Source organism: Neolamprologus brichardi, chromosome 15 (genome assembly GCF_056152115.1).
Source record: "Neolamprologus brichardi isolate AB-2024 chromosome 15, ASM5615211v1, whole genome shotgun sequence".
NCBI classification, from domain to species: Eukaryota; Metazoa; Chordata; class Actinopteri; order Cichliformes; family Cichlidae; genus Neolamprologus; species Neolamprologus brichardi.
Window position 1 is genome coordinate 147,277 of NC_142118.1, and position 25,224 is coordinate 172,500.

At 42.8% G+C, this 25,224-nt stretch overlaps 3 protein-coding genes across 5 annotated transcripts in view; all 3 read left to right on the plus strand.

The window, feature by feature from the left end:
* The first annotated feature begins 5,437 nt into the window (after nt 1-5,437).
* LOC102780860 (thrombomodulin-like) lies at nt 5,438-8,595 on the plus strand. The gene has a single exon (XM_006809113.3). The coding sequence runs from the start codon at nt 5,661-5,663 to the stop codon at nt 7,194-7,196; it is 1,536 nt and encodes a 511-aa protein (XP_006809176.1). The 5' UTR covers nt 5,438-5,660; the 3' UTR covers nt 7,197-8,595.
* A 1,677-nt stretch (nt 8,596-10,272) lies between these two features.
* Nucleotides 10,273-12,830, plus strand: LOC102781152 (thrombomodulin-like). Its single transcript, XM_006809114.3, has one exon. The coding sequence runs from the start codon at nt 10,475-10,477 to the stop codon at nt 12,095-12,097; it is 1,623 nt and encodes a 540-aa protein (XP_006809177.2). The 5' UTR covers nt 10,273-10,474; the 3' UTR covers nt 12,098-12,830.
* Nucleotides 12,831-16,033: 3,203 nt separating this feature from the next.
* Nucleotides 16,034-25,224, plus strand: part of tlr5a (toll-like receptor 5a) — a 9,953-nt gene continuing 762 nt past the window's right edge. The window contains exons 1-5 of one of the 3 annotated variants that reach the window (XM_006809115.3): nt 16,034-16,124; nt 17,414-17,462; nt 18,875-21,149; nt 23,578-23,666; nt 24,316-25,224. The exon at nt 24,316-25,224 is cut by the window's right edge and continues 761 nt beyond it. In XM_006809115.3, coding sequence (XP_006809178.1) covers nt 17,415-17,462; nt 18,875-21,149; nt 23,578-23,666; nt 24,316-24,537 — 2,634 coding nt within the window. In that variant the 5' untranslated portion in view covers nt 16,034-16,124; nt 17,414 and the 3' untranslated portion in view covers nt 24,538-25,224. The other 2 variants (XM_035916066.2, XM_087852767.1) reach the window with 2 other exon arrangements.

Here is a 25,224-nt window from a genome sequence, read left to right on the forward strand (position 1 = left end):
ATTAGTTTAAATCTCCAAAAGTTGATTCTGTTCATCTGGACGTAGCGTTTTCTGGGAGAAACGTTTCGTCACTCATCCAAGTGACTTCTTCAGTCTCAGCTGACTGCAGGTCAGCTGCTACAGCAGCTACAGCTGCAAAATTATTAGTTTAAGTTTTTCATGTCCAGTTGTGATTCATTACCTTCTACATACTACAACACTATTCCCTTAAAAGGAAAAACTGCACTGAGCTCGTAGCATCCAGGGACTGTTATTTTCACCCCAGCCCTCGCCCCCATCACCCCCTCACCCCCTCAGGCATGCTCGTACCCATTAGTGCCTGTACCGATGTATGACCCTCTGTACCAGGCACTTTTCTAGTTCTCATGTGCTACCACCTTCTGGGAGGTAACGACGACTCCTAGTAAGCAGGATTTACGGGATGAGCACAGGTTTACCTGACAGGTACCTGTCTGTGGGGTTTTTTACTATTTACTATTTTCCTGAAATACCGACACATCAAACCTCAAATACACATCGTATCCAACCCTGTTGGGCTTCCCTAACTTCACATCTGCCTCTGCCTGCCTCCACTGCAGGTAGTCTAGAGACTGTGGAGACTGAATTTAAGTTATAATATCAAGGTGTCTGTGGGTAGGTGTATACAGCTACATACAGTTATGGTAGGGTCACACTGAGTTTAGATGCTGGTGAGGAAGGGGTGGAACACGTTCTCCGTCTACAAAAACTGGAAACGGTTCCACACAGTTGTCTGTCCAGACTTGGATCATGCCGTTTATGGGTTAGCCTCACCGGTTCTGAGCTGCGTCGTGTTGAAGCAGATGGTTTCAACGGGTGATGATTTTATTTCTCTCAGTGTCTCTAAAGACAGGGAAGGTTTAACCCGAGGTCTTTAATTGGACAGAAAGTATGCTGTGGTTTGTTCTTTTATACAGTGGGCGTACTGGAGACCACTGTGATGTCTGTTTAGCGAGACTGATGAGGTCATCAAGAGAGACAGCATCAACGCTGTTTATATAATGGATCTGTCTGAGGATACAATAATTATAAGTGTAACAGGGCGCCTGCTATAAAACAACACAAGAGGCTAGAAAGCTGCACCATGATGAATTTTAATGACTGCATATTGCTTTCCCACACACTGTCATATTCCATCACATTATGGCTTGTTTTCCTGCACTCCTCCGACAGGATGAAGAAGCTGACCTGGACATTTGACCGGCAGTGGGGAGCAGAAAGTCTGTCGCTGCCATCAGGAAACAAACAAGGCTTCACGGTGCAGTTAAGGCCAAACTGCTCTAGCTAGTTTTAAATAGACTACTGGGCAGAGCAGCAATGGAAGAAGTGCTCACATCCTTTACTTAGCAGAAAAGTAATAATAAGACAGAGCAGAAATACTCGATTACTTAATGAAAACTTTAGTACCACACACCATTCAGCAGCACAGTTTCTTATATTACTGGATGGATGCATCTAGAAGTGCATGAATGCTGATCTCCAACAATTTCAGACACAAATGTCTTGAACTTTTGCAATGAGGGAATCAAAGTTTTACTTATTAGACCCTGGATACACTGATGAACGTCCCTTTAACGTTGCAGCTGGTAAAGGTGGAGCTAAAGTATTGACTCAATACTGTGTAGTGCAGTGGCGGATCTAAGAGACTTTACATGGGGGGCAAAGGAGGGGCAAGAGGTCTAGGCACGGTGGCACATACCTCTTCAGAGAAGTATGTGAAAATCCCCTACATGTAAATGGAGTCAACAAAATATCCACAACATTCTTAAAAATGATTTGTTGTATCATAACCAATTGGTTATCATGATCTGTGATTTTCTTCCAGTGCATCACAGAATCATCCTGATAACACCGTTATTATTATAATAATTATTATTATTATGGGAGATATACTGAGATGGAGCTGTATCGTGATTGTAATTATGGGATTTAATATATGGGAATTACATAGAATATGGAAAACACCGACCTGTGAGCAGGACATTGGTCAACAAGGACAAACTGAACTGGTCAGACTGAGAAAACAAAGTCAAAGCCAAGAGCTCCCTTTGATTGAGACAAAACAGGTTTCGGGCCATATCAGCTATCAGCAGGGCGGAGTTCCCTGGTTTTTCCAAGCTGACGGAGCGCCTACCGCTTGTTGGACTAAATGCCTGCTGCCCACTGCTGGCAAAGGTCAGCATCTGTGAATTAAATGTCCAGAACTTCAATGAAAATACTCCACAGGTTTTAATTTTTTTTCCTGTGGTGTGAACAAAGAAGTTTGGTCACGTCCCCTCCACCCATCCCACCACACCCCTTTCACAGGGGGAAATAAGGAGCCGCTGAAATAGCAGTGTGCTTACAACCTCTGTGGATTGCACATAGTTTTATAATGTGTCATATACTCCTGCTGTCAGAACGATAAGTCAGAGCTCATGTTTCCACATTGATTTCCTCATAATTCTGAACTGTCCTGCACTGATATATATATCCTCCATATTTGCATCAGTGGGGGCATCATTCAGATGTGCTTCTAATCCCTGTGACTGATACTCCACCTAGAAACCAAGCAGCTCAACCAACAACATAGCGCATTTATGTAATGCAGTCACATTTTGTTTCTGCATCCTGTCGCAGTATGGGAAGTTTATTCAACCCTCTTGTTCCTATTTCCTCTGCAAGCACCATCCACTCTAAGGAAAAGCCTGCCTATCTGAGGGAATACCAGCTTACGACTGATGACTGATTTATTCTGACCATAAATAAGACAATTGCATCTCAGCCTCTGAGGCTATTCTTGAACCTAAGGGTGTTCTGGCTTCAAGGTGCATATTTAAGATCGAAGCATTAATTAATGGCAGGACTTCTTTGAGCAGTTTTGTAGGAATGGGGTCTAAAAGACACGTTGATGGTTTGGAGGAAGTAATTATTGAAGTTAACTCAGAAAGATCAATTGGAGAAAAAGAGTCTAACTTAACATCAATGGAACTAAGAGTAGCTGTAGATAATATTACATCTGTGGGATGATTATTGGTAATTTTTTCTCTAATGATAAAAATTTTATTTGTGAAGAAGTTCATGAAGTCATCACTAGTTAACGTTAAAGGGATGGTTGGCTCAACAGAGCTCTGACTGTTTGTCAGCCTGGCTACAGTGCTGAAGAGAAACCTGGGGTTGTTCTTATTTTCTTCAATCAGTGATGAGTAGTAAGATGTTCTGGCTTTGTGGATAGTATCTAACGTTTCTAAGGTACGTAGAATGAGACAATTTACTGGAGGAGCTTATCACAAGCTTCCTGAGATCTCAGTCATGAGAGAATCGATTTCTCCAGACTTCAGCCTGGAACATCGAGTTTGGACCAATCAGTATATGCAATCTTTCCTTACAGGGAGCAAGAACTTTGTAATGACATGTTTGACTACACAGCCAGCTATGCTGACACCTCTACGCCCTTTAAAGCTCCTCACATCATAACTGTTTTTTCTTCTTCTCTCCTCATGGGTCATTGATCTGACTGGTTACCCTGTGGTATATGATGATAACCATTTTTTTCATCCATCCAATCACCTGTCATGTATTTTTTTTAAATCCTTCCCCTTTCCAAAACAGACTTCACAGAATCAGACTAGAAAAAGACTGTTTTTTAATGCAGTGGTTAACACGTGTGCCTATCACATAAAATATCCCTGGTATTGCATGAGAAACAAATCCCTGGAAGAGTTGTGTCAGGAAGGCTATCCTGCTTAAAAATCTGCACCAGTGTGTGGGTCCATCTGCTGTGGCAACCGCCTGCAAATGGGGGAGCGGCGGAAAAGAGCTTTCAGAGCCCAGAACCAGTTTAAAAGGCAAGCTGGTGCGGTTAGTGTTAGCGAAAGGGTGTATCTGAATCAAAAACATGGTCGTGATGTACAAATGTAAATCAGTTTATAAAAATTATATAAATAAAAACTGTCATGATGAGGTAGGGTCTTGCTGTACATTAAATTCGGTTATTGGGTTATTGTATATAATAATATCTTAGAAAAAGCTGTAAGTTTGGATATTTACCATTAAACATCGTGGCGATCGTGGCTCAAAGAGTTAGCTGTTCGTCTTGTAATCGTAAGGTTGCCGGTTCGAGCCCCGGCTCGGACAGTCTGCAGTCGTTGTGTCCTTGGGCAAGACACTTCACCCGTTGCCTGCTGGTGGTGGTCAGAGGGCCCGGTGGCGCCAGTGTCCGGCAGCCTCGCCTCTGTCAGTGCGCCCCAGGGTGGCTGTGGCTACAATGTAGCTGCCATCACCAGTGTGTGAATGTGAGAGTGAATGAATAGTGGAATTGTAAAGCGCTTTATAAATGCAATCCATTAATATTATTATTATAAAATAGTTAAAGATCCGTTTATAAAGAAATATCAATTATGTGTATGTGGTTTTTTTTTTTACATATTTATAAATATTTATTAAACTGACAGTATACTCAAAGCAGATGGAGGTAGATAAGGCTTTTTCATTGGAAAACTGTCAACTTTTTTTTCATGCGAATGTGATGGCCTTCTTTGAATTAATATTTATTTGTTTTTTATGTGTATTAAAACTTGTTACTTATATGTTGGAAATACAGATTTGATTGATTGATTGATCCTTCTCTCAGATGAACCAAATTCTGACAGCTGAATGTCTTATACTGAAAAAAAATCAGATAATGTGGGGTGGCTACGTTTCAGTCTGAGGTGGTCACGGCCACCTTTAGCTCTGGCCCTGTTCCTGTAGGAAATATCTGCTTCTTTAACAGCTACATGTGCAACCACCAAGTCACTATTTGTTTCTGTGCTACACTGTATGAGCCTTCTGTGTTGGAAGACCAGCTGCTGATCGGGCCTGCGATGACGCAGAAGCAGAAAAGTAAAGTAAAATATAATAATTAAGATTTGAATAACGATACTGTTTATTATTTACACTAATAAATCTCTATTTATCCTGAGTAAATAGCGTTTGAATGACTCATGTTGATTATAAGCCTTAATTCCATCGGTTCGTTTAGTTCTTCAAATATATCGTGTTAAAATATTTAAGAACAATTTGCAATCAGCCTTTCTAAGACGCTTATTTTATTTTATTTTATTTTATTTTATTTTATTGTAAAGGCTGGTACTGAGCCCAGGATCTCTCTATTTCGAACTTTTCTCTTGTTTTTTGCCTTGGTACTTTAACTGCCTCCACCTAAAGAATTCTTATTCAGATATCACACAATCATTTAAAATACAAACATGGCATTTTACGTTAAATTCAACGCGCGTAATCGCAAATACAACATGTGATGTGATTTTCGAGTCGTCTCAGAGATTTAAACTTCCCGTTTTTGTACAAATCTAGAGAGAGAAGAGTCACCGGGGGGGGAGTGCGGGTTTAATTCACCTTATTCAAAGTTCGTGAGCGCGTGTTTTGATGGGCAAGCCTTTTGGAGAGCGTGGGGGCTGAGCAATCAGACGGACCCGACTGAACTTCCTTCCTCGCCTGGACCTGGGGGGAGGAAAAAACGAAGGAGAAGAGAAAAAACAGGTCGACGCTTTTATAAATGGGGACTATGCTCAGCTTTCAGCCGCTGTATCAGCTTCAGATCGTCAAACACAGACGTTCACGCCACAGGGGTAACAATCGGAGGCCTTTTTAAGATCGGCACCATGATTCCAAGAATGCTTCTTTTCTCTCTGCTTTTCCTCTGCGGGCTGCAGGAAGCGCTCCTCTCTCCGCTCGTACGTTGTTCCAAGAAGGCATCGTGTGCTTTCGACGTTCCCGTGGATCTTCGAGGCGCCAAAGAAACGTGTGAGAAATATTCTGGAAGCTTATATCAGTTCAACTCCAAGGAAGAACTCGGTGATTTAACGACTCTAACCGGACTCCGCGGTAAATACTGGCTCCACAGCAGCGACGAGACGGGTCTGAACTGCCCCGTGGTCTCCGTGATGGAGGGACAGGGCGCCACAGTGGTGAGGGTTCCGTGTCAAGACCAAAAGCTGGACGGATTTTTCTGCCAGATGACCAAGTATTGCAGTCCATTGAATGCGTCGCCAGGCACAGCTGTGAACTACACCTTAGAGACCTTTAAGTTCGGTTATTCGGAGGTTTTTCCACTGGGAACCACGGCTGAAGAACGAAAGCTCGGCGGTAAACATCCAGACTCGAAGCACTTGTGCTACGACAAGTGGCAGAAAGCTCCGTGGAACTGTGAGGTGATGGGTGGAGGCTGCGAGCACAAGTGCGATTCTTCAGTACCCGGCTGCGTCTGTCCCACCGGGCTCGTCCTCCATCGTAATAACGTCTCTTGCTCCACGGGCCCGTGCACAGAGTGCGCGCAAGGATCCCAGCGGGAGGGTGACAGCAACAAAGGCCACGACCTGGGCCAGGGGGGCAAGAGCTCCGTGGAGGTGGATGAATGTAAGGCATGCACAGCTGATCAGGTGTGTGTGAGTACGCGCGAGGGCCATGAGTGCAGGTGCAGATTTCACGGCTTCGTTTTGGAGGAGGGAGAGTGCCTAAATCTGACGATCTGTAAATCCTGCGAGCACTACTGCGATAAAGTCAACGGGGAGTACCGGTGTGTGTGCCGGCGCGACTTCATGGTGTCACCGTCAGACCCCACCAAGTGTACGCTGAACTGCACCGAGAGGGACTGCAGATGCAGCTCGGGAGGAGGCAGCTGCGAATGCCTCGATGGCTACGTTAAAGACAACGTGAACGGCACAGACTTTTGCACAGATATAGACGAATGCGAGGCTCAGCGTATGTGTGACCACGTGTGTGAAAACCTCTTCGGTGGCTACAGGTGTCGCTGCCGCGAAGGCTTCCAGCTGCGGGACAATGGCAAGTGCGTGAGCCTGTCCGAGGAGCAGGAGGAAGAAGACGATGGCTCGGGCTCTTCCTCTTTGAGCGTCACATCAACCGGCGAGCCGGCCAGCGCTCACCCGGCTTCACTGCCCCCCTACATCAAAACCGGCAGCGTCCTGGGCATCGCCGTGTTCATCGTGCTGGTTGGCGTGCTGCTGGTTTTCCTGCTCCGGAACATCTTTAGACGTTGCGGCAGTCTTGAACTCCCGCCCCTCAAACGACCAGATATAGATATCTTCTATCTGCAGCAGGTGACCACGGAGACCTACAAGAGGCTGTCCTTCGACAAGCAGATTAAAAGTGACACCCAGAAACTGGAACTGAACCTGTGAAGTCGCACAGCTGAGCCTTCATTTCAAGTCAAACGCACTGGTTTCTCCGCGGAGAGGCTTCATAGCCCGGCACTGCAATAAATGGCACATTGTAAATTTAGAGTATAGACGCTGCACATTAAGATATTCATCTGAATGTTTTCTACATGGGAGCACAGCTACTGGCCTGTGGTTTGTATTCCACTAAAACACATTCCGCTCAGTTTATGGGGTGTCATTAGTGCCAAAAGTATGCTGACAAGCGTGGAGTCATTTATTTCTTTACTTTGAGCAAAATTGTTTTCGAGTGCAGGCTGTTTGTGTTAACCCTCACAGCACCTTTGATTTTGCTCTCCTGCATTGTTCAGCACGTGGGCCGATGTGCCGCTCGATGTCTTTCTTCTAGTTATTTGTAAAGAAAACATATTTTTGAATTGTATGTAATAATATCCAGAATAAGAATTCATTTTTCAAAAACTGCTCAAACAAAATCCAGAAAAATATACAAAAAATAGTTTTCAATTAAATATTAGATGGAACTGCAAAAAATGGAAGATGTGATGTGAAAAATCATCACGCACAGTCTGTTTGTTAGTGTGGCACAGATTAATTCAGGATTCGATTCAGAGTTGAAAAGCAGAAACAAATGCTTCATCGGATATATTCAGACATCCTTTTGGCACAGGTGGAACTCTATAAATTACCGACAGTTTGCAGTAATGTATAAATGATATGATGGAAGAAATCTAACAGTAATGGTACTGAAAAGTTTATCTATAGCTAGAGTCCCATTCCAAACAAGCTCATAACAGCCATGCTGTTACAAGGCGAGCCATCTTATTGGTCCTCAAGAAAATGCTTTTGTATTTGAGAAGTCAAACCTTGGTCACTCTCCAGTTTTGAAGGAGCTACAGTTGCTCTTTGTAGACCTAACGACTTACCGTGACTGACGTTTGCTCACAAAATTGGCCCCAAACAAAAGACATTTTGGAGTGAATCGCCAAATTCTCTTTATGTATGATTTCACTGGATGTAAAACTTTGATTTTTATGTTTATTTTTTTATGGACATGAGGAATGTCCATAAAAAATTCCCTTGAATAAAAGAGGGAAGAAATAGCATTCTAATGGAGACTCTTTATCAGAAACAAACATTTTGTCATGTCTGTGCAATCCTAATGCTCGCATCATACGAGGGTGAATGTGATGGTCTTTGCTGTGTAACAGAGCGATCTGGACTGATCATGAATGTAAATCTGTGCTGCTATGGTTTTGTATATAAAATACCACAACTGTTAGCTTTCACTTGTTACTGTCTTTGCTATTGTTGGAGTCAATATTACCCTTTTTTCTTTCCTTATATTTTATTTTTGTAGACAAACCTGGTGTAACACTGTTTAAATTGCTATTAAAATGTTAACTTTCAGAATCAGAAACTTTATTGTCATTGTCACAGGTACAACGAAATTAAGAATGGTCCCCGATCATTGCATCATCTTTGCAATATCAAAATATAAATAAAACAATAAAATTCAATAAATAAAATAGATAGAATACTTAAAATACTAATAAGACGTAACAGTAAACATTCGCACTGGTCCAAAGGCCACAGGACTCTTTGGGGAACTCAAGAGTCCTTTAAAGTCACACAAGACGGGCTGATAAATGTGCAGTTGTTTTGCATGTGATAAATCAGTGATCATGCAAACCAAAGTGAAATATTTTGATAAATGTGTTATCATTTCTCCGGTTTTACCATTTCTGCTGTCTGTGTCAGAGCTGGGGTCACACTCAGACACATTGTCAGTGTTAGCAGTGGGAAAAAAAGATGTACGCCTCTGGGTGTGAAAAGCAAAAGATAACACAAAGGGAACAAATGCAGGGAGATGAAGGTGTTTCCATCAACAATTACTGTATTTTATGACCTTATTAAAGATAAGACTCAAACAACCAGACCAGAGAACAGATGTGATGTTCATGTGTGAGTCGTGTTAGTCCTGATGCTTTCATCCTGTAATGTAAAAACGCTGCATTAGCTAAAGTTATACTATAAGGATAAGTTGTTACTGATATGGCTGCTTTTTCTGGAGTGAAATGTAACCATGGATTCCTGACCCGACGGACTATGCTAGTCACATACTCAGAGGGATGTCCTCTGATCCTCAGCATATCCCACTGACGTGCTGTGTAACCTGCATTGTGTCTTTATGAAACAGAACCTCTGATTTCTTTGCAGTTATTACACTTCAGTTAGCTGTTTCGTTTAGTAAGATCGGCTTTGGGTCTTGTTCCCTTGCAAAAGTTACAGTTTGCTATAAGTTTTTAAAATAAACTCAACTCATTCCATCACGTGTCCCCAGGAGCACTGTCAGAATATTTGGAAGCAACAACCAACAACAAAGCCGCCCGTGATGCTCCCCCATGACGACAGAACAACGGGTGAGTGTTTCCTACAGATTAATATGGACTAGCCTGTGAGATATGTTTATCACTAACAAATGCATTTGCTTTTAATATGACATATTTGTTGTTTTTATTCCATCTCTGAAAAGTGAAGAGCTCTTTTCCCTACAAATAGTTGGTCTTTCAACTTTTCTTTTCTATCCTTTTTATATAAGAAAATGATTTTTAGGTTTGTGTTAAATTGCATTTGATATATCCTCCTAGGTCAAGCTGACGGAAAAGCTTCAAATCAAACTATGCGCAGGGCTCCATAACAACTTGGGCCTGCTCTGAGGGCATCATAGAGCACACAAGAGGCAAGCAAAAATGCATGGAATTCTGCTTTTAAAAGGCTTATCGCTTGTCTTACATGAAAGTCAACACTTTACAGCTGTTAATTTCGTTCCTATTCTACCTTGTTGTGAGATAGTAATACTTGAATGCCCAAAAACCATGTAAAACTGTAAAACCTGAGGGAAGCGGGGGTAAAACATCTGACCCCAGAAATGCTGCTCGATAACAGACATGCCACATAGAGAGAGATGGGAGGGGTTTATTGCAAACAGAGGGGAGGGGTCCGTTTGATGACCTCCGCCTCCCCCCCTTACGTGCACACGGCTTCGCTGCGTACGTGCGTAAAAGCCGTGCGTAATTGTGGGGATGTGGTCTAGCCCGCTCAGAGAGCTGAGGGACAAAGTGAGGAGCAGCCGGCTGATTAAGAGCGACTTCCTTCCTCTTTCGGGACACTGACATGGAGTTGATGGGCTATAAATGCCAGCTAAAGGGTTCTTCACACAAACAGGCCCATAATCTGACGGGACGCACATAAACTTAAAGGAAGAAAGCCGAGGGTCAAACATGAATCCTGTCCTGCAGTTGGCGGTCCTGCTGCTGCTCTCGCTGGTGAACAGAGTCGGCAGTATAGCCCCGAGTGGGGGGTACTGCATCGATAACCAGTGTTTTGCTGTGTTCAGAGACCCGAGCGATTTCAGCAGAGCGCAAAATGAATGTAGGGATCAAGAGGGGCAACTAATGACCGTGCGCTCATCTGTAGCACACGATGTTCTTTCTGTTCTGCTGGGAAACTTTACGGGGAGCTTCTGGATCGGTTTACATCGACCCCTCCGCTGCCCAGACCCCGTTGCCAGGCTGAGGGGCTACGAGTGGGTGACTAAAGACGACGAGAGTGACTTCTCAAACTGGCTGCCAGACTTTAACATGAACTGCTCTTCTCAGCGCTGCGTCTCAGTTTCCCCAGAATTGGACTTCAGGTGGAGCCAGAAACCGTGCCAGGATCAGGCCGCCGGGTTTCTCTGTGAGTACACCAGTGTCGGCATGTGCCAAAGTCAAGAGTCACCGGGAGAGACTGTCACGTACACCACTCCGTATGGGTTTGTGGTCAGAGACTTGCTGCCTGCGCCTCCTGGAAGCATCGCTCTCCGGATGCCATCTAAGACCAAATATCTGTGCTACGCAGAGATGTGGCAGCCGGCGCCCTGGAACTGCGAGATGGACGAAGGCGGGTGTGAGTATAAATGCACGGAGAGTCCTAACAAGATGCCTTCGTGCTACTGCCCACCAGGAAAAACCCTTAATCCTGCGAATAAAGTGACCTGCGAGCAGCAGCTCGTGGTAGACCCGTGTCAGGCGCTGAGCTGCGAGCAGATCTGCTACATGAACGGAGACTCCTACGCGTGCACGTGTGATCGTGGCTTTCAGCTGGCGGGTGACGGCAGGTCGTGCGTGGACTTCAATGACTGCAACGACCCGCGGCAGTGTCCCGGGGAGAACTCCGTGTGCGTCAACAAACCCGGCGGGTTCGAATGCATCTGCAAGGCGGGATACTCCACGCGCAACGGCCAGTGCGTCGACGTGAACGAGTGCGTGTCTGGTCCGTGTGAGCATGAGTGTCACAACACCCACGGTAGCTACAAGTGCTCGTGTTATGATGGATACCGAGTGGACCCGAAGTCAGCGAATAAGTGCAAACTGTTCTGCGGGAAGGAGGAATGCCCCGCGGAGTGTGACCCGAACAACAAGTTCCAGTGTTACTGTCCCGACGGCTACGTAGCCGAGGAGAGAGGGGACAGTACGGTGTGCATAGACATGGACGAATGCAGTGACCTTTACTGCGAACAGAAATGTAAGAACACATTCGGGAGCTACGCGTGCTTCTGCTCTCTGGGGTATATGCTAGTCGACGGATACAAGTGCGTAGAAAGCGACGACGACAGCTCTGAAGGGACATCAGCACCGGACACTCCCACTACCGTATCGGTACCACATCCACATCCAACCAGGCAGCCCTCGGGGGTGCCACCGGGGGGTCTGGTGGGAATAATAATTTTCACTGCGGTTTTTATCGTTCTCGTGGTCTTTCTGGCGGATCGCGCCATCAGACGCAGGGCGAAGAGGACGAACAGCATTGCGCTCAAAGCTGAGGAGGATCACGGCTTCCATCAAGTGAAAGGTGAAAGCTGAGCCAAGCAGAGACGGTTTAAGCATGACACGTGAATGTACAGTGAGAGGTTTACCGGAACTTTGCAGATCGCATTACAGTGGAAGGGAAAGTGTCCACAGCACTGCAGAAACATGTTACAAACAGTTTTCTCTGTGGAAGGACGTGCCTTCATTTTATTTACCATTCAGGTACAGATGCCATGTGATGACAAAGGACTTCAAATTCTAAAATATTAATAAATGTTTTTGAAAATGTAAATGTCTGGGGCTTCTTTTTCCCTTTAACCTTTTTTCTGAATCGATAGAAAACAGCATGTCACCCTTTGAATGCACAGCACCCTGAACCCACCACTAAAGCGCTCACTTTGTTGGCAAAACCTTAAACACTTTTGCCTTGTTGGAAATAGTTTGCAGATCTTGTTTGATCTTACTGTAAACAGATTTTGCACAAAGCTGCCATCAGGAAGCAGAAGTTAAACATACAGCACAGACGTCATTTACTAAATATAATGACCGGAAATACCTTCACTATAAGCCAGCATGAGCTCACGCTTGATACCAATATCGAATGGGAACAATCTCAGAGGCAGATAAAGAAGAGTGCCACAGAAGGAGGGGAGAGAGGAGGAGGGTCATTTCAGTGGAAATTTGACAAACTGTGATAAATTGTGTTCTTGAGAATTGAATGCAACCCCACATGAATTTTTCTAAGGAAGCGTACAAATAAAAAGAATTTCACCATTCTTTCCTGAAATACGTGTTTGGCCTGTTTAAATGAACTCACTGATGAAAGTGCTCATGGTCATATTTTCCTAATAAACTTTACAAACGCATTAATCAGTTAGTTTCCCAACAAGAACACTGGATCAACATACTCATGTTTCCAGTATCGGTATTATAACATCTGAAGCATTAACTTGTGAAGTCAAGCTTAGTGTTTTTAGGGACTACATTAAGCGTCAATGTCAGATAAATAACTGCATAAATATTTAGCAGCATGTCACACTTGTAAATATGCCACCGTGATGAAAAGTAAGTGTTGAATATTTTATTTAAAGCAGTTCTTCATCACGTAATACACTCAGTGCTGATGTGTGTCTGTGTGCTTATTTCTTAGACAATGAATGATTGACACTTTAATCATACAGAGACGTGTGATTATTTATATGAACAACATCTACATGATGTGGAGGGAGAAAAGTTTGAAACTCGCCACCTTATAAGTAAATGATATAAAACATAAACATTTACTGTTGGGTTTTACCAAAAATACAAAAATAAACTGACAGAAATTACTGGAAATCTTATTGATTGGTTAAGACGTTTGTCTTGGCAGTGGTGAAAAGAAGCGCAATGGCCTTCCTTGTTTTCACGCACAGCTTGACTGCGCCATCATGTGGAGAAAAGGGTGACTTACAGCCTCAGGAAGGACCCAGTGTTTCCAGTGATGAGTCACACACAGGGAGGCTGCATGGGAGGATGGAGAGATGACGATTCTAAGGACTGACAGAACATGCACTACTTAACCTTTTTAAACCAATATCTGCGCTTACGTCTTACATTTCCAAAACAGGCTCATTATTTTTGCTTTAATACATTACTGTTAGCGTCATCATGTCACATAAACACAGATCCAAAGTCAGTGGTTAAAAGTTGTTTTTTTTCGGTGTGTTGCTAAAGGTGCAGCTGCTGTTTTTCCCAGCGAGAGAAAAGAGAGTTAACTTCACTCAGAGATGGAGAAAGACGTAAGAGAAAGAAGAGGTTCGATTTAAAGGTAAAGACTGCTCAATGGGATTTAATAAACTGGATTTTAAGCTTACACGTCCTCACGTTTCTAAATCAGATGTTGGGTCTGTACATGTGACATTATCTTTTTTCATATTGTGAAAACTGCTGCAAATCAAACTGAGGCAGATTGCTGTGGCATTTAAAGACTGCAAGAAAATGCTCTGCAGGTTAGTGCAGGATAAACAGGTTAGACTGGTGCACTGTGATGGAAGTAAAGAACAGTGTGTGAGTGGTGCACAGTGGTTTCATGCTCACAGTTAGCTTACATCAAATTTAGCGGAGACTCATATGACTGATGATACTGAGATCATCTGACTAAATTCCAACTTTATACCATCTAGAAAAAAGACAGCATGAACAGTGTAGCGGACGGACGACTCATGAGACATCTGGTTGAAGTTGTGTACCTCCAAAACAGCAGCAGGTCAGCTGCTCGCAGCCTGTACACAATAGACAACAAGCAATAGAAATTATTGTGAGTTACGAGTCTTTTCAGCATTACAGCCAATTTTAATGTTCCCACATCTGCTGAATCCACTTTAACCTCTGACTGTACACATTTTCCACCCTCTCCATGTGGGCTAAATGTTTATGTTCCTTCTTTTTCTTCTGATTCAAGCTGAGCATAATTAGAATAAAAAGTTAGACTAAAGTTTGTATTCGATCTACTGATATCATCATGTTAATATAGCACAGAGAAATAGAAACATCCTCCAAAGAGCTACTTTATACTTTCTTGAGTACATTTCAGAGCCTGTACTTTTTTACTTTTACCCGAGTAAAGAATTTCAATCAGTACCTCAACTTTTAACAGTATTTGTACTTCTACTTAAGGGTTTGTACTTTTGTGACACTGTTGAGCTCATGTTATTCCATTATAAATATATTATGATTAACATATAAAATAAGCACAGTGCTGGTGTGTAGGGCTGTTACATTCATTTTTTTTTTTAATTATTCATTTGATTTTTTTTTTAGCTTAAAGTCAACAAGAGCAACACAAACCCCCGACCTATGAAAATGTCTTGTTGTTCCTCATTTCCTCTGAATAAATCCTGAGCAGGCTCAATGAGACGGAGGAACAACACAGTGACACGTTCAACCCGACTGCTGAAGTTCTGTATGGAAAACTACGAACATCCAAGGAAAAGTTTATTTTCCTCAAAGCTCAGATGGACCATGTGGCTCTTTCCCTCGCTTCTTGTGTCACTTTACAGTTTTGCCATATTATTGTGTTATTTGCTGAAATTTAGGGTCTGTGAGCAAAAGCAGAAGTTTTTGCTCGGGAAGTAACTGCGACCTCATTTTCAGAGGTTTCTTGGACATTTAATGGTTGTGAAATATGCCCAACTTTTCTCCTCTACTTAAACAACTGAGAGCACCTCGAGCACAGAGGAGAGAAAGGTGACACTGAGGATGATTTTGAATTTTGAGTGTGTGGGGATTAACAGTATATAGAAAATGAACACAGGGATCAGATCGTACTTTGTTCCTCATTGTCTCTGAAAAACAAGAGCAGACAAAACCAATTCAGTAAATGCACTTTTATCTGTTTGGTATAATCTGTCTTAATCTGTTTTTATTTTAACGTTTTATTTCCTAAATGGGGAAAGGCGTGTCAGCCTTGTGCTGAGAGGGCTCTGGTCGTCTGCGCATCGCTTTACAGTCAGGAAATCTTGTCTCACATCACTTTATACTGTAAGACAAAGACCCTACAATGCTGCTCGAGGACAAATGTTTGCTCAGATTTACTGATAAATGCAATTTGGTCATCAAAGGCGAGTTTGTGGCCATAACTGACTACATATGCATGCTGCATCATGAGTGGGCAGACAAGGATGTAAATAAAGGAGAAGGAAATACTACAGTATGGCAGACACTCTGGTACAGGTCCTTTGACGGGCTCGGGTGGTACTTGGGTGGTACTCGGGTGGTACTCGGGTGGTACTCTGGTGGTACTTTTCTGCATTCAAAATGACATAAATTTTAACATAAACTGGCTGAGATTTTTCACAGTAAGTGTGATCAGTAGCCTTTTATATTTAAATACATACATGTTACATACTAATATAACCAGAGCAGAGCATAGCAGTGTTGCGTAAAAGAAGGCAAAGTTTACAAAGGAAGCAGAGATTTGTTCACTTGGGAAATTGCGAAATTGTCGTTTTGTCAGACTGGAGAAGATCAACTCCCAGTGCAGACAGAGCGAGGTGGTGCAGGTCTGCAGGTCTGAACCGGTTTGTCGCTTCGTCCGGTACACGTAAGATTTTCACTTTGTTATCATTTGCTCATTTGTGAGGAGAAAGCTCGGTATCGCCTCGCCCGCCTCCCCGACCGTCCAAGGAGAAGGTTAAAAGTGTGTTTGTGTTTCCGAAAGTTGTTTATCGTTTCCGACTCTGAACCAACCAGACAACGTTCTTAAAAAATAGTCGTACTGTCCAATAAGCCCGTCGGTGTAATGAGAGCTCTGACTGTAAACAAACCGACAACGACTCCGAAGATCGGGTCCACCTGCAGGCAAACGGCAGGAAACGGCTAACAAGTAATGAAACGTAAAAGCTTCAAACCTTCAGTAGGCTGTGCTGAAATGAAGATACTGACATTTCACAGACTACAGCTTTGTTATCAACAAACAAAATGTCAAATCTCGTTCGTGCTTGCCACCTCGCTAAACCCCGGGGCGTCACCAGGGGGTTAAATATTTCCAAACCTGGTATTTGTGCGCAGAGTTGCGCTGACGTTCAAACTCCTACCATGTTTTCACCTTAACGCAACTGCAAGGTTATCTTACATGCACAGAAAGGATTTAGTGTTTAATGAACTTCAAACGTGTGGACAGAACAAATTAAGAGTTGTTGATTCTTATTATTTATTGTGCTTAAGTCGTAAACCCCAGTGTGTCTGAAGGGTTTGCAGATTCAGGACTGAGGAATAAACACGTTGCTGAGTCTCCGCTGGGTGCAGCCAGTAACTGTTAGCTGGGTTTCACCACAACTAAGTTAGTAGGTAACTAAACTGGACGCACAGCAGTTTTTGTGCTGTCTCTGCCTTTGGGCACCTTCTTCGGTTCCTCTTCTGGTGGGATGCTGCACTGGGACATTTTGGGAACTTTCACAGTTACAGAAACTACCAGGCCCGTTTTTTGTTTAGGGCTCAAATGTTTCAGCCAGGCTTCACAGGTTGTACTTAACTTGAACAAAAATCTACTCCCAGCGATAGATAACGGCAACTTTTGGACTGAATTGAGACAGAAATGTAATCCGAGGTTTAAACAGGCACAAACGTTAATGAACTTGTATCGGGAGTGGCAGGTGTAGCACCAGGATCAATCACTGCAATATGACACATCCTGCTGTCCGGTCCATATTAGCTCAAGGCAAACACGCCAGCTAGTCAAAGGAGCTTTGTAGTCCGAGGTGACATCAGATATGAATTGCTGTGTTAAACACTTGTGCGAGTGAGTTCTCACTTTATTGAATATTTCACATATTTGTTCAGCTGCAACAATGAAACACAATTACCAAAGCTTTGCTGTTTGTGTCTGTACAGGATGTGGATGCTGGTCCTTCAGTTGATTTGCACTGGTTTGTGCCTCAAGGTATGTTTATAATACTGACTTCATTCAGCTGATTGGTTTCAAACATAACAGAGGACCACAGAATATAAGGACTAATCTCAAATCCATCTATTAAGTTCGTTTTGGATTTTTTAAGCAGTCTTCAGGAACAGTTCTCCAGGCTTCTTGAATGACATTCAAAACTTTTCTTTGTTCTCTTCTCTGACAAGATCATCCCACATTGCTTCAACAATGTTGAGGTCTGAGCTCTGGGGAGGTCAACCATGACTGATGGTGTTCTGCTTTTCTATCCATGTATGTTTTTACCGCATGGGCACTAGCAGTGTGTTTGGGATAACTGTCATGCAGAAAATGGACACCGTTCACTATCCAAATTCATGGTGGGTCTAAAATCTGACCTTTCCACTGAGACCACTTCTGATGAGGCCTCAGTGAACAGTAGATGGGTCAACTGAAGGCTCAGATGCATGTCTCAGGTTCTGTCAGGTCATTGTGGGATTTCTTCTTTTCCCCTTCATTTGTCAAAGGACACACTGTCAACCATGATGGGAAAATATTTTTTTGCTAGTCAAACCTGTTACTTTGGAATTTTTGATGCATTTAACTTCAGAAATTGGAACAAATGATGTGTTTGCTACAGGTTGCTGGTATAAAAGTGCCTAAAATGGGTTCTTTGCTAAATAGAGACGACACATGTTCAGCCCTTGGGTTAGGCACCTTTTTGTCTTTAGGCCAGTGTTAAGTGGCGTTACAAATGACAAAAACAAACATGTAAAGGTGTAAGTACCATACTGAAAATGAGTGAAACAGTAGCCAGAGAAACACTCCATCAGACTTCCAGAGGGCCTGGATAACTGTTGCTGAAGACCAGGTACGTCTGCTTCCATGGAAGTAGGGCTGCCACGATTAGTTGACTATCAAACTCGTCGACGACTGATTTAATAGTCGACGCGTCGTTTGAAGCTTTGTAAGATCCCAAAAGACGCAGGAATAAGTAGTAGGATTTAAGAGTGTAATAACGGACTGAAACAGAAGATGGCAGCACTGCATGTACGAGGATGCCAGCTGCCGTTAAAACTATCATCTTGTCTTTATTGTTAGTTAGCACAGACCTTAAACACTTAAAGCTGTAAGCTAATGATAGTTATATAAGAGCAGATGCTGCTGGTGCAATAAGCTGAACATTTTACGTCCAATGGATGATGATCTGATTAGTCGACTAATCGCAAAAATAATCGGTGACTAGTCGACTATCAAAATAATCGTTTGTGGCAGCCCTATGGAAGTTAAACATAAAGACATTGGGGGGGGGGGGGGCTACTAATCATGAAAATGAAGCTTTGACTTTGATTTTTTTTCTTACTAAATAACTTCACATGTAATTTTGCTGACTTCATCGCTTGACTTTTGTTATGTAACCCTCCCATCTGCAGGTAACAGTGTCCTACCAAACATGCCGTTTGAGGGGACAAAGAGCCTGGTGTGGCTTTCAGAACCACTCCTGGGTTCCTGCTCTGCCCCACAACATCACCCACCTCTATCTGCAGAGTAACCACATCAGTGAGGTTAACAGCACCTCGCTCAGAGACTTTAAGGAGTTGCAAGTATTAAATCTTGAAGGTCAGGATCAAACACTCGTCATATGGAACAACGCTTTCCTCGGGCAGAGGAAGTTAACAGAATTGATGCTCGGCTCTAATCTGGGCCTCAAACTGCAGCCGAGGGCGTTTGCAGGACTGTTCAATTTACAAAACCTGTCTTTGTATTATTGCAGTCTGACAGACTCCATACTATCAGAAAGCTATCTGGAACCACTTTTGTCCTTGGAAGTGCTTGATCTCTCGTTCAACAACATAACGAGACTGCGGCCAGGTCTGTTCTTTTCAAGATTCACAAAGTTCACGCAGCTGAAACTCAAACTAAATAAGATCGAAAACATCTGTGAAGAAGATCTTGTAAGTTTCAGGGGTAAAAGGTTTGAGCTCCTGAGCTTGGACTCCAACAAGTTATACCACAACGATGAATGGGGAAACTGTGGGAACCCTTTCAAAGAGCTAGCCTTCGATGTTCTCGATTTAACCTCCAGTGGACTACATGTGAACGAAACAAGGCAGTTTTTCCAAGCAATAGAAGGGACTCCGATTTCTCATCTTAAATACTCTGGAATCTTGGGCAAAGGGTTTTCCCATGAGAACTTCCCAGATCCAGATAAAAATACATTTGAAGGCCTGAAAAACAGTGCAGTGAAAATTTTGGATGTCTCTAACAACCGCATATTTGCTTTGCAGAGTGCCGTGTTCAGTCATCTAAGAGATGCAAAGAAGATCGATATTTCACTGAACAGAATCAATCAGATTAACAGAAATGCTTTTGATGGTCTTCAGGATCATTTATTAATACTCAACCTGTCATCCAACCTTTTAGGACAAATACATTCTCACACATTCACCAATCTGAGAGAACTTAGGATGTTGGACTTGTCCCAAAACCACATTGGTATTTTGGGATACAAAGCATTCAGCGGTCTCCCGAACTTACAGTATTTAGATCTGACATCAAACTCACTGCGAGAACTGGGTTTTCCTACACCACTGCCCAATTTAGAATATCTGCTTTTGAGAGATAATAAGTTGAAATCTCTCAATGAAATTGATGACTTGGCCATGAACAGTATCCATGTCGATATTTCAGAAAATAGATTAACAAATATGGAGGATGTATTTTTCATTTTAACTTATCTCCCGAGACTTCAGGTTTTATTCTATGGTGACAACATCATCAAGTGGTGCAAACGAAACTATGTGTTTGAACCTCTTAATAACAGTTTGAAAGTGCTAGATCTTCATGATAGTTCCCTGCAGATAATTTGGGCACAGGGGCAGTGCCTCGACTTGTTTGACCATCTTGAAAATCTGATTGGTTTAAATATAAGCCTTAATTCCCTCACGACCCTCCCAAATGGGATTTTCAGGGGTCTCAGCTCAATCATAGAGATGGACCTTTCGTACAATGCCTTGACCTTTTTGCAGCCAGATGTTTTTCCCATCAGCCTGAAATGGCTCCATATTTCAAACAACTTCCTAGCCTCCCCCGACCCTATGACATTTCAGTCTCTCAGCGTTCTCAGTCTGTCAGCAACTCGCTTTCACTGTGACTGCAATCTGGGGAACTTCCTGGAGTGGCTGAACACGACTAATGTCACGTTTTTGAGCCCAATTGAAGACTTAAGATGCGAGTTTCCAGCTGCTTTCCAGGGCCTTCCTCTGCTGAATTACTCCACAATCATCGAACCATGTGAGACGGATCCCGAACAGGCAGTCCGAGGTCTAAAGTTTGCTGTCTTCCTTTTCTCTGCCTCACTCATCATTACTGTCCTTCTTACTGGAATCATTTACGCTCGTCTCCGGGGACAAATATTCATCATCTACAAAAAGATCATCAGCAGGGTTCTCAAGGGCCCCAAACTGATGCCTCTTGAGGATGAGATGAGGTATGATGTGTTTATCTGTTTTAGCAACAGGGACTACCGGTGGGTGGAGGCGGCTTTACTAAAGAAGCTGGATAACCAGTTTTCAGAAGAGAATCTTTTTCACGGTTGTTTCGAGGCCCGAGACTTCCTGCCAGGTGAGGATCACCTTTCAAACATCAGAGATGCCATCTGGAGCAGCAGGAAGACTTTGTGCATTGTCTCTAAGGATTTCCTTAAAGGTACTGGACTCTGATTAAGATGCTTTGCTACGCCCTTAAATTGGCCGTTACAGCAGGAAAACCCTGCAACGGGGTAGGGAACGTTGGTCCTCGAGGGCCGGTGTCTTGCAGGATTCAGATCTCACCCTGGGTGTCCACACCTGAATCAAATGATTAGTTCATTACCAGGCCTCTGGAGAACTTCAAGACATGTTGAGGAGGTAGTTTAACATTTAAATCAGCTGTGTTGGATCAAGGACACATGTAAAACCTGCAGGAGGCCTGGAGTTCCCTGCCCCTACCCCCCAACAGTGTAGCTGAATTAAAACAGCTCTATAAAAAAGAGTGGGACAAAATTCCTCCACAGCCGTGTAAAAAAAGTCTCATTGCTAATTATCACAAATGCTGCAGCCAAAGGTGGTACAACCCATTATTAGATTTAGGGGCAGGTTTGGATATGTTTTTAAAAGATTTTACCTTTAACAAATGAAATTATTTAAAAACTGCATTTCTTTCTCTTATATAAAAACATGTGTCACCTAAAACATAAGTGTAATAATTAAATGGACTTCCCGATTCAAATCGAATTTAGTTTCACTAAAGCGATATCGATTCATTAAATCCTGAATCAATTTTTAAATATAAATGCATTTTGCCAGAAACGCCAGAATCTCAAGTTAAAGCTTCTCAAAACAATTTAAACATCTGCCAAACAGTTAAAAATGCAAATGACTAAAGAGCAGGTAAACGGGAAAAGGTGTAAAGCACAAAGCGCAGATTCCCCCCGTTCACCCGCCATCCACCCACCCATATGTGGACACGCCGCCCAAAGGCGGTGTCTCACAGATTGTGAAGCTGCAGGTTTCGTCACTCTCTGTCCAAAATTCACTGATCCAGCAGCAAAAGAAGATCAAAACTACGCTACGTTTGAAGAACATTGTCATGAAGTCCCTCTTATTTTGCAGTTTTGCTTCCAGTGTATTGATAAATGATCATAATTATAGTATTTCTGACTGTCTGAGTCAAAAAATGACTGAAATAATGAATGAAACAGAATCTGGGTTTGAATCGAATCAGTTATAGAAATCAGTGACGATGCCCAGCCATGCTGGTTTAACATGAAGGATGCTCGGGAAAGATGGAGGTAGGCAATCTGCTACGGCGAGCCCTGAGAGGAGCAGCAGAAAGAATGATTATTAATGCTAAGCTAACCATCTATTGTAATGTATAAATGGCTGACGTTGTACTGATGGTAAGCTAACCACCTAGTCATTGGTCGTGTCCAAATTCATGGGCTGCTTCCTCCTGAGGCCGCATTTGTAGACCGATTACGTCACAGCGACGCGCCGAAGGCTGTCCAAATTCGTAGACTCCTCCGAATGCAGCCGACAAATGCGTCCTCCTTTTCCCCGAATTTGAAGGATGGGTCGGGTGTGTCCTTCGTGGCCTACCATATCCCAGAATTCATAGCGCAGCCCAGCCAAACTCCAATTTCCAACAATGGCGGCTGCTACTAAGTTTTAAAATTACTCATACTAATCTTTCTGGGTCACAAAATAAACTTTTAACATATTTTCAGGTGAGAAAGTAGCTGTGTAAACATCAAATATCTGCTCGGTTTATCAAGATATCACATATTTGCAAAAGTGCTTCGACGTTTTCGGAGACGTCTGTTACCCACCAGCTCGACAGCTAGCCGGGAGCTCGAGGGTCACTGAAGCCGCCGAGAACGGCACAACTCCCGGCACATCATTTTCAGATCACCGCGGAGTTTCGCTGCTCGGGTTAAACGTGATATATAAGTCACTTAGACAACCTAAAATGTTATTGTTGGGCTTTTTTCAGTGTTTTCTTTGTTCGTGAGTAAATCGGTTTGGCTGAGATTAAAGTTATTAGATTAGATAAAATAAAACTTTATTAATCCTCTTTGGTTTTCACACAGCTGACTAAACGTCAAACAGAAAACTGATTAAACAGAAGTGTGAGACGGTCGAGAGTTTACGCCAGCGTCCTGTTATATTCTAGATAGCAAGGAGCAGACGGCGAGTTTATTGAACTCCACTGAGACAGCGGTGACGCTAATCAGAAGGCTCGACCGTCCCATTTCACAGCCGTTTACTTCCGGCCTACCCGACCTTCTGAGGACCCGGCCCACGTAGACCGCGAAGGCCGGGTCCTCAGGAAGACGCAGCCCATGAATTTGGACACGACCGTTGTAACTCATGTTGTAAAGAAATAGAAATGGAAGCAGCACTGCTGTCTCTTCTTCCTATAAAACAACAGACGTGTTGCATTTCTTAATTTAAACTGCTAGCATGCTAAGTAGTGCCATAGCTAATGAGGCTTTTATTTTCACTTTCTTCATTACAGTAAAATAATTGCATGTGGGTTAAATACTTCATTAGATCATTTAAACATGAGCAAAATGACCACAGTTGTTTGTTTGCAGATGGCTGGTGCTTGGAAGCGTTTACTTTAGCCCAAGGCCGGATGCTGGAGGAGCTGACGAATGTCTTAATCATGTTGGTGGTAGGGAAGGTGAGTATGAGCTGCTAACATAACAACAGCAATAATATATTATCTACTAAGTGTTTGTATGTTTTTATCGTGTAAAAAAGCGTTATTGTAATAGCTGAGTTCGTTTTGGTCACCTGTAAAATCTATTCAGTGTTCACTAAGCTGTAGCTCAAATTTCCAGCTCCTGAGTGAAATACAATATATTTTTTGCAACTAAATGATGATTTATGTCACTGAGTGCATGAGTAAATCAGTGCGAGCTGCCACGCTCAATATAAAAGTTATGTGACCAGTTTTCAATGTAAAAATATAAATTACAGCAGATTTAAATGGTAACCAAAGTCATGCTTTAGGTCTGAGAACTGTGTGTGACAACAGGTTAGCCGATAACTGAAAGTCCTGTACAAACCTGGTAGGTGTGACTGCATGCAGATTTCAATTAACCTCGCCTCTGTCAGTGCGCCCAGCGCGGCGGTGGCTACAGTGTAGCTGCCGTCACCAGTGTGTGGATGTGTGTGTGGATGACTGAACATGTAAAGTGCTATACAAATACAGACCATTTACCTTTTTTTTTTGCTTTCCACAAAGCAGAAAGCTGGTGATGTTGATTCTTACTGAATCCCAAACATGTTTCAGTTTTTGACTTAAAACTCCTACATTGCATCCAAAGGTGGCTCACTACCAGCTGATGAAGTGCAATGCAGTCAGAGCTTTTGTCCAGAGGAAAGAGTACCTCACGTGGCCAGAGGACCCTCAGGATATGGAGTGGTTTTATGAACGTCTCATCTCAGATATACTAAAAGACAGCAAGGTGAAAAAGCTCAAAGAGGACAAGCCTGAGCCCGGGGGGCCTGAAGTTCAGCCGGAGAACATAAAAGAGACTTCCATGTGAACTGTGTTTCTGCTGCTGTTTAGGAAGCCTACTGAAAACTGGTGGCTTTGTAAAACGCAGCAACAGATTCAGCAGACCTCGTGATGCAAAGAGAAGTCCAAGAAGGCCTAAACAATGGTGCAGTTCTTGGATTTAGAGCAGGTGCATCTATACCAAACATAAAGCCCATGGCTGGAATCAGCCCGGCAAAGACTCCAAGCTGACCCACGTGATTGCTTTGCAATTTATTAAGGAAGGCATAGACTTTGACCTTTGACTTTTTCTCTACGTTTTACAACTTTTCCTGCTAATAAAAAGCCTTAAAGACTCAAAGTAATGGAAAAACTTTTACAGCTTGTACAAATAAATTTGTATTTCAGTGATTCCTGAGATTAGGGACAAATCGGGTTTTAATTTTCTAAAACATATTTTTTGATTTTTCAAATACATATTTACATATAATTGTTACACAAAGTTTTGGCTGTCTCACCATGTTTTGGTACAATCTCCCAGATATAACATATTTTTTAATAATTTATGTTTTTGCTGGAGAAGTGCAAGGTTTTAGTCAACATCGTCAGACACAAAGAAATGCAAAAATATATTTTAAATTAAGTTGTTTCAGCTATTTTGACTATTAGCAGCTTCTCTGTTCTACTGTTTATGCACATATGTTTTCAAACTAATTATACCACGTTTAAAAGTAAG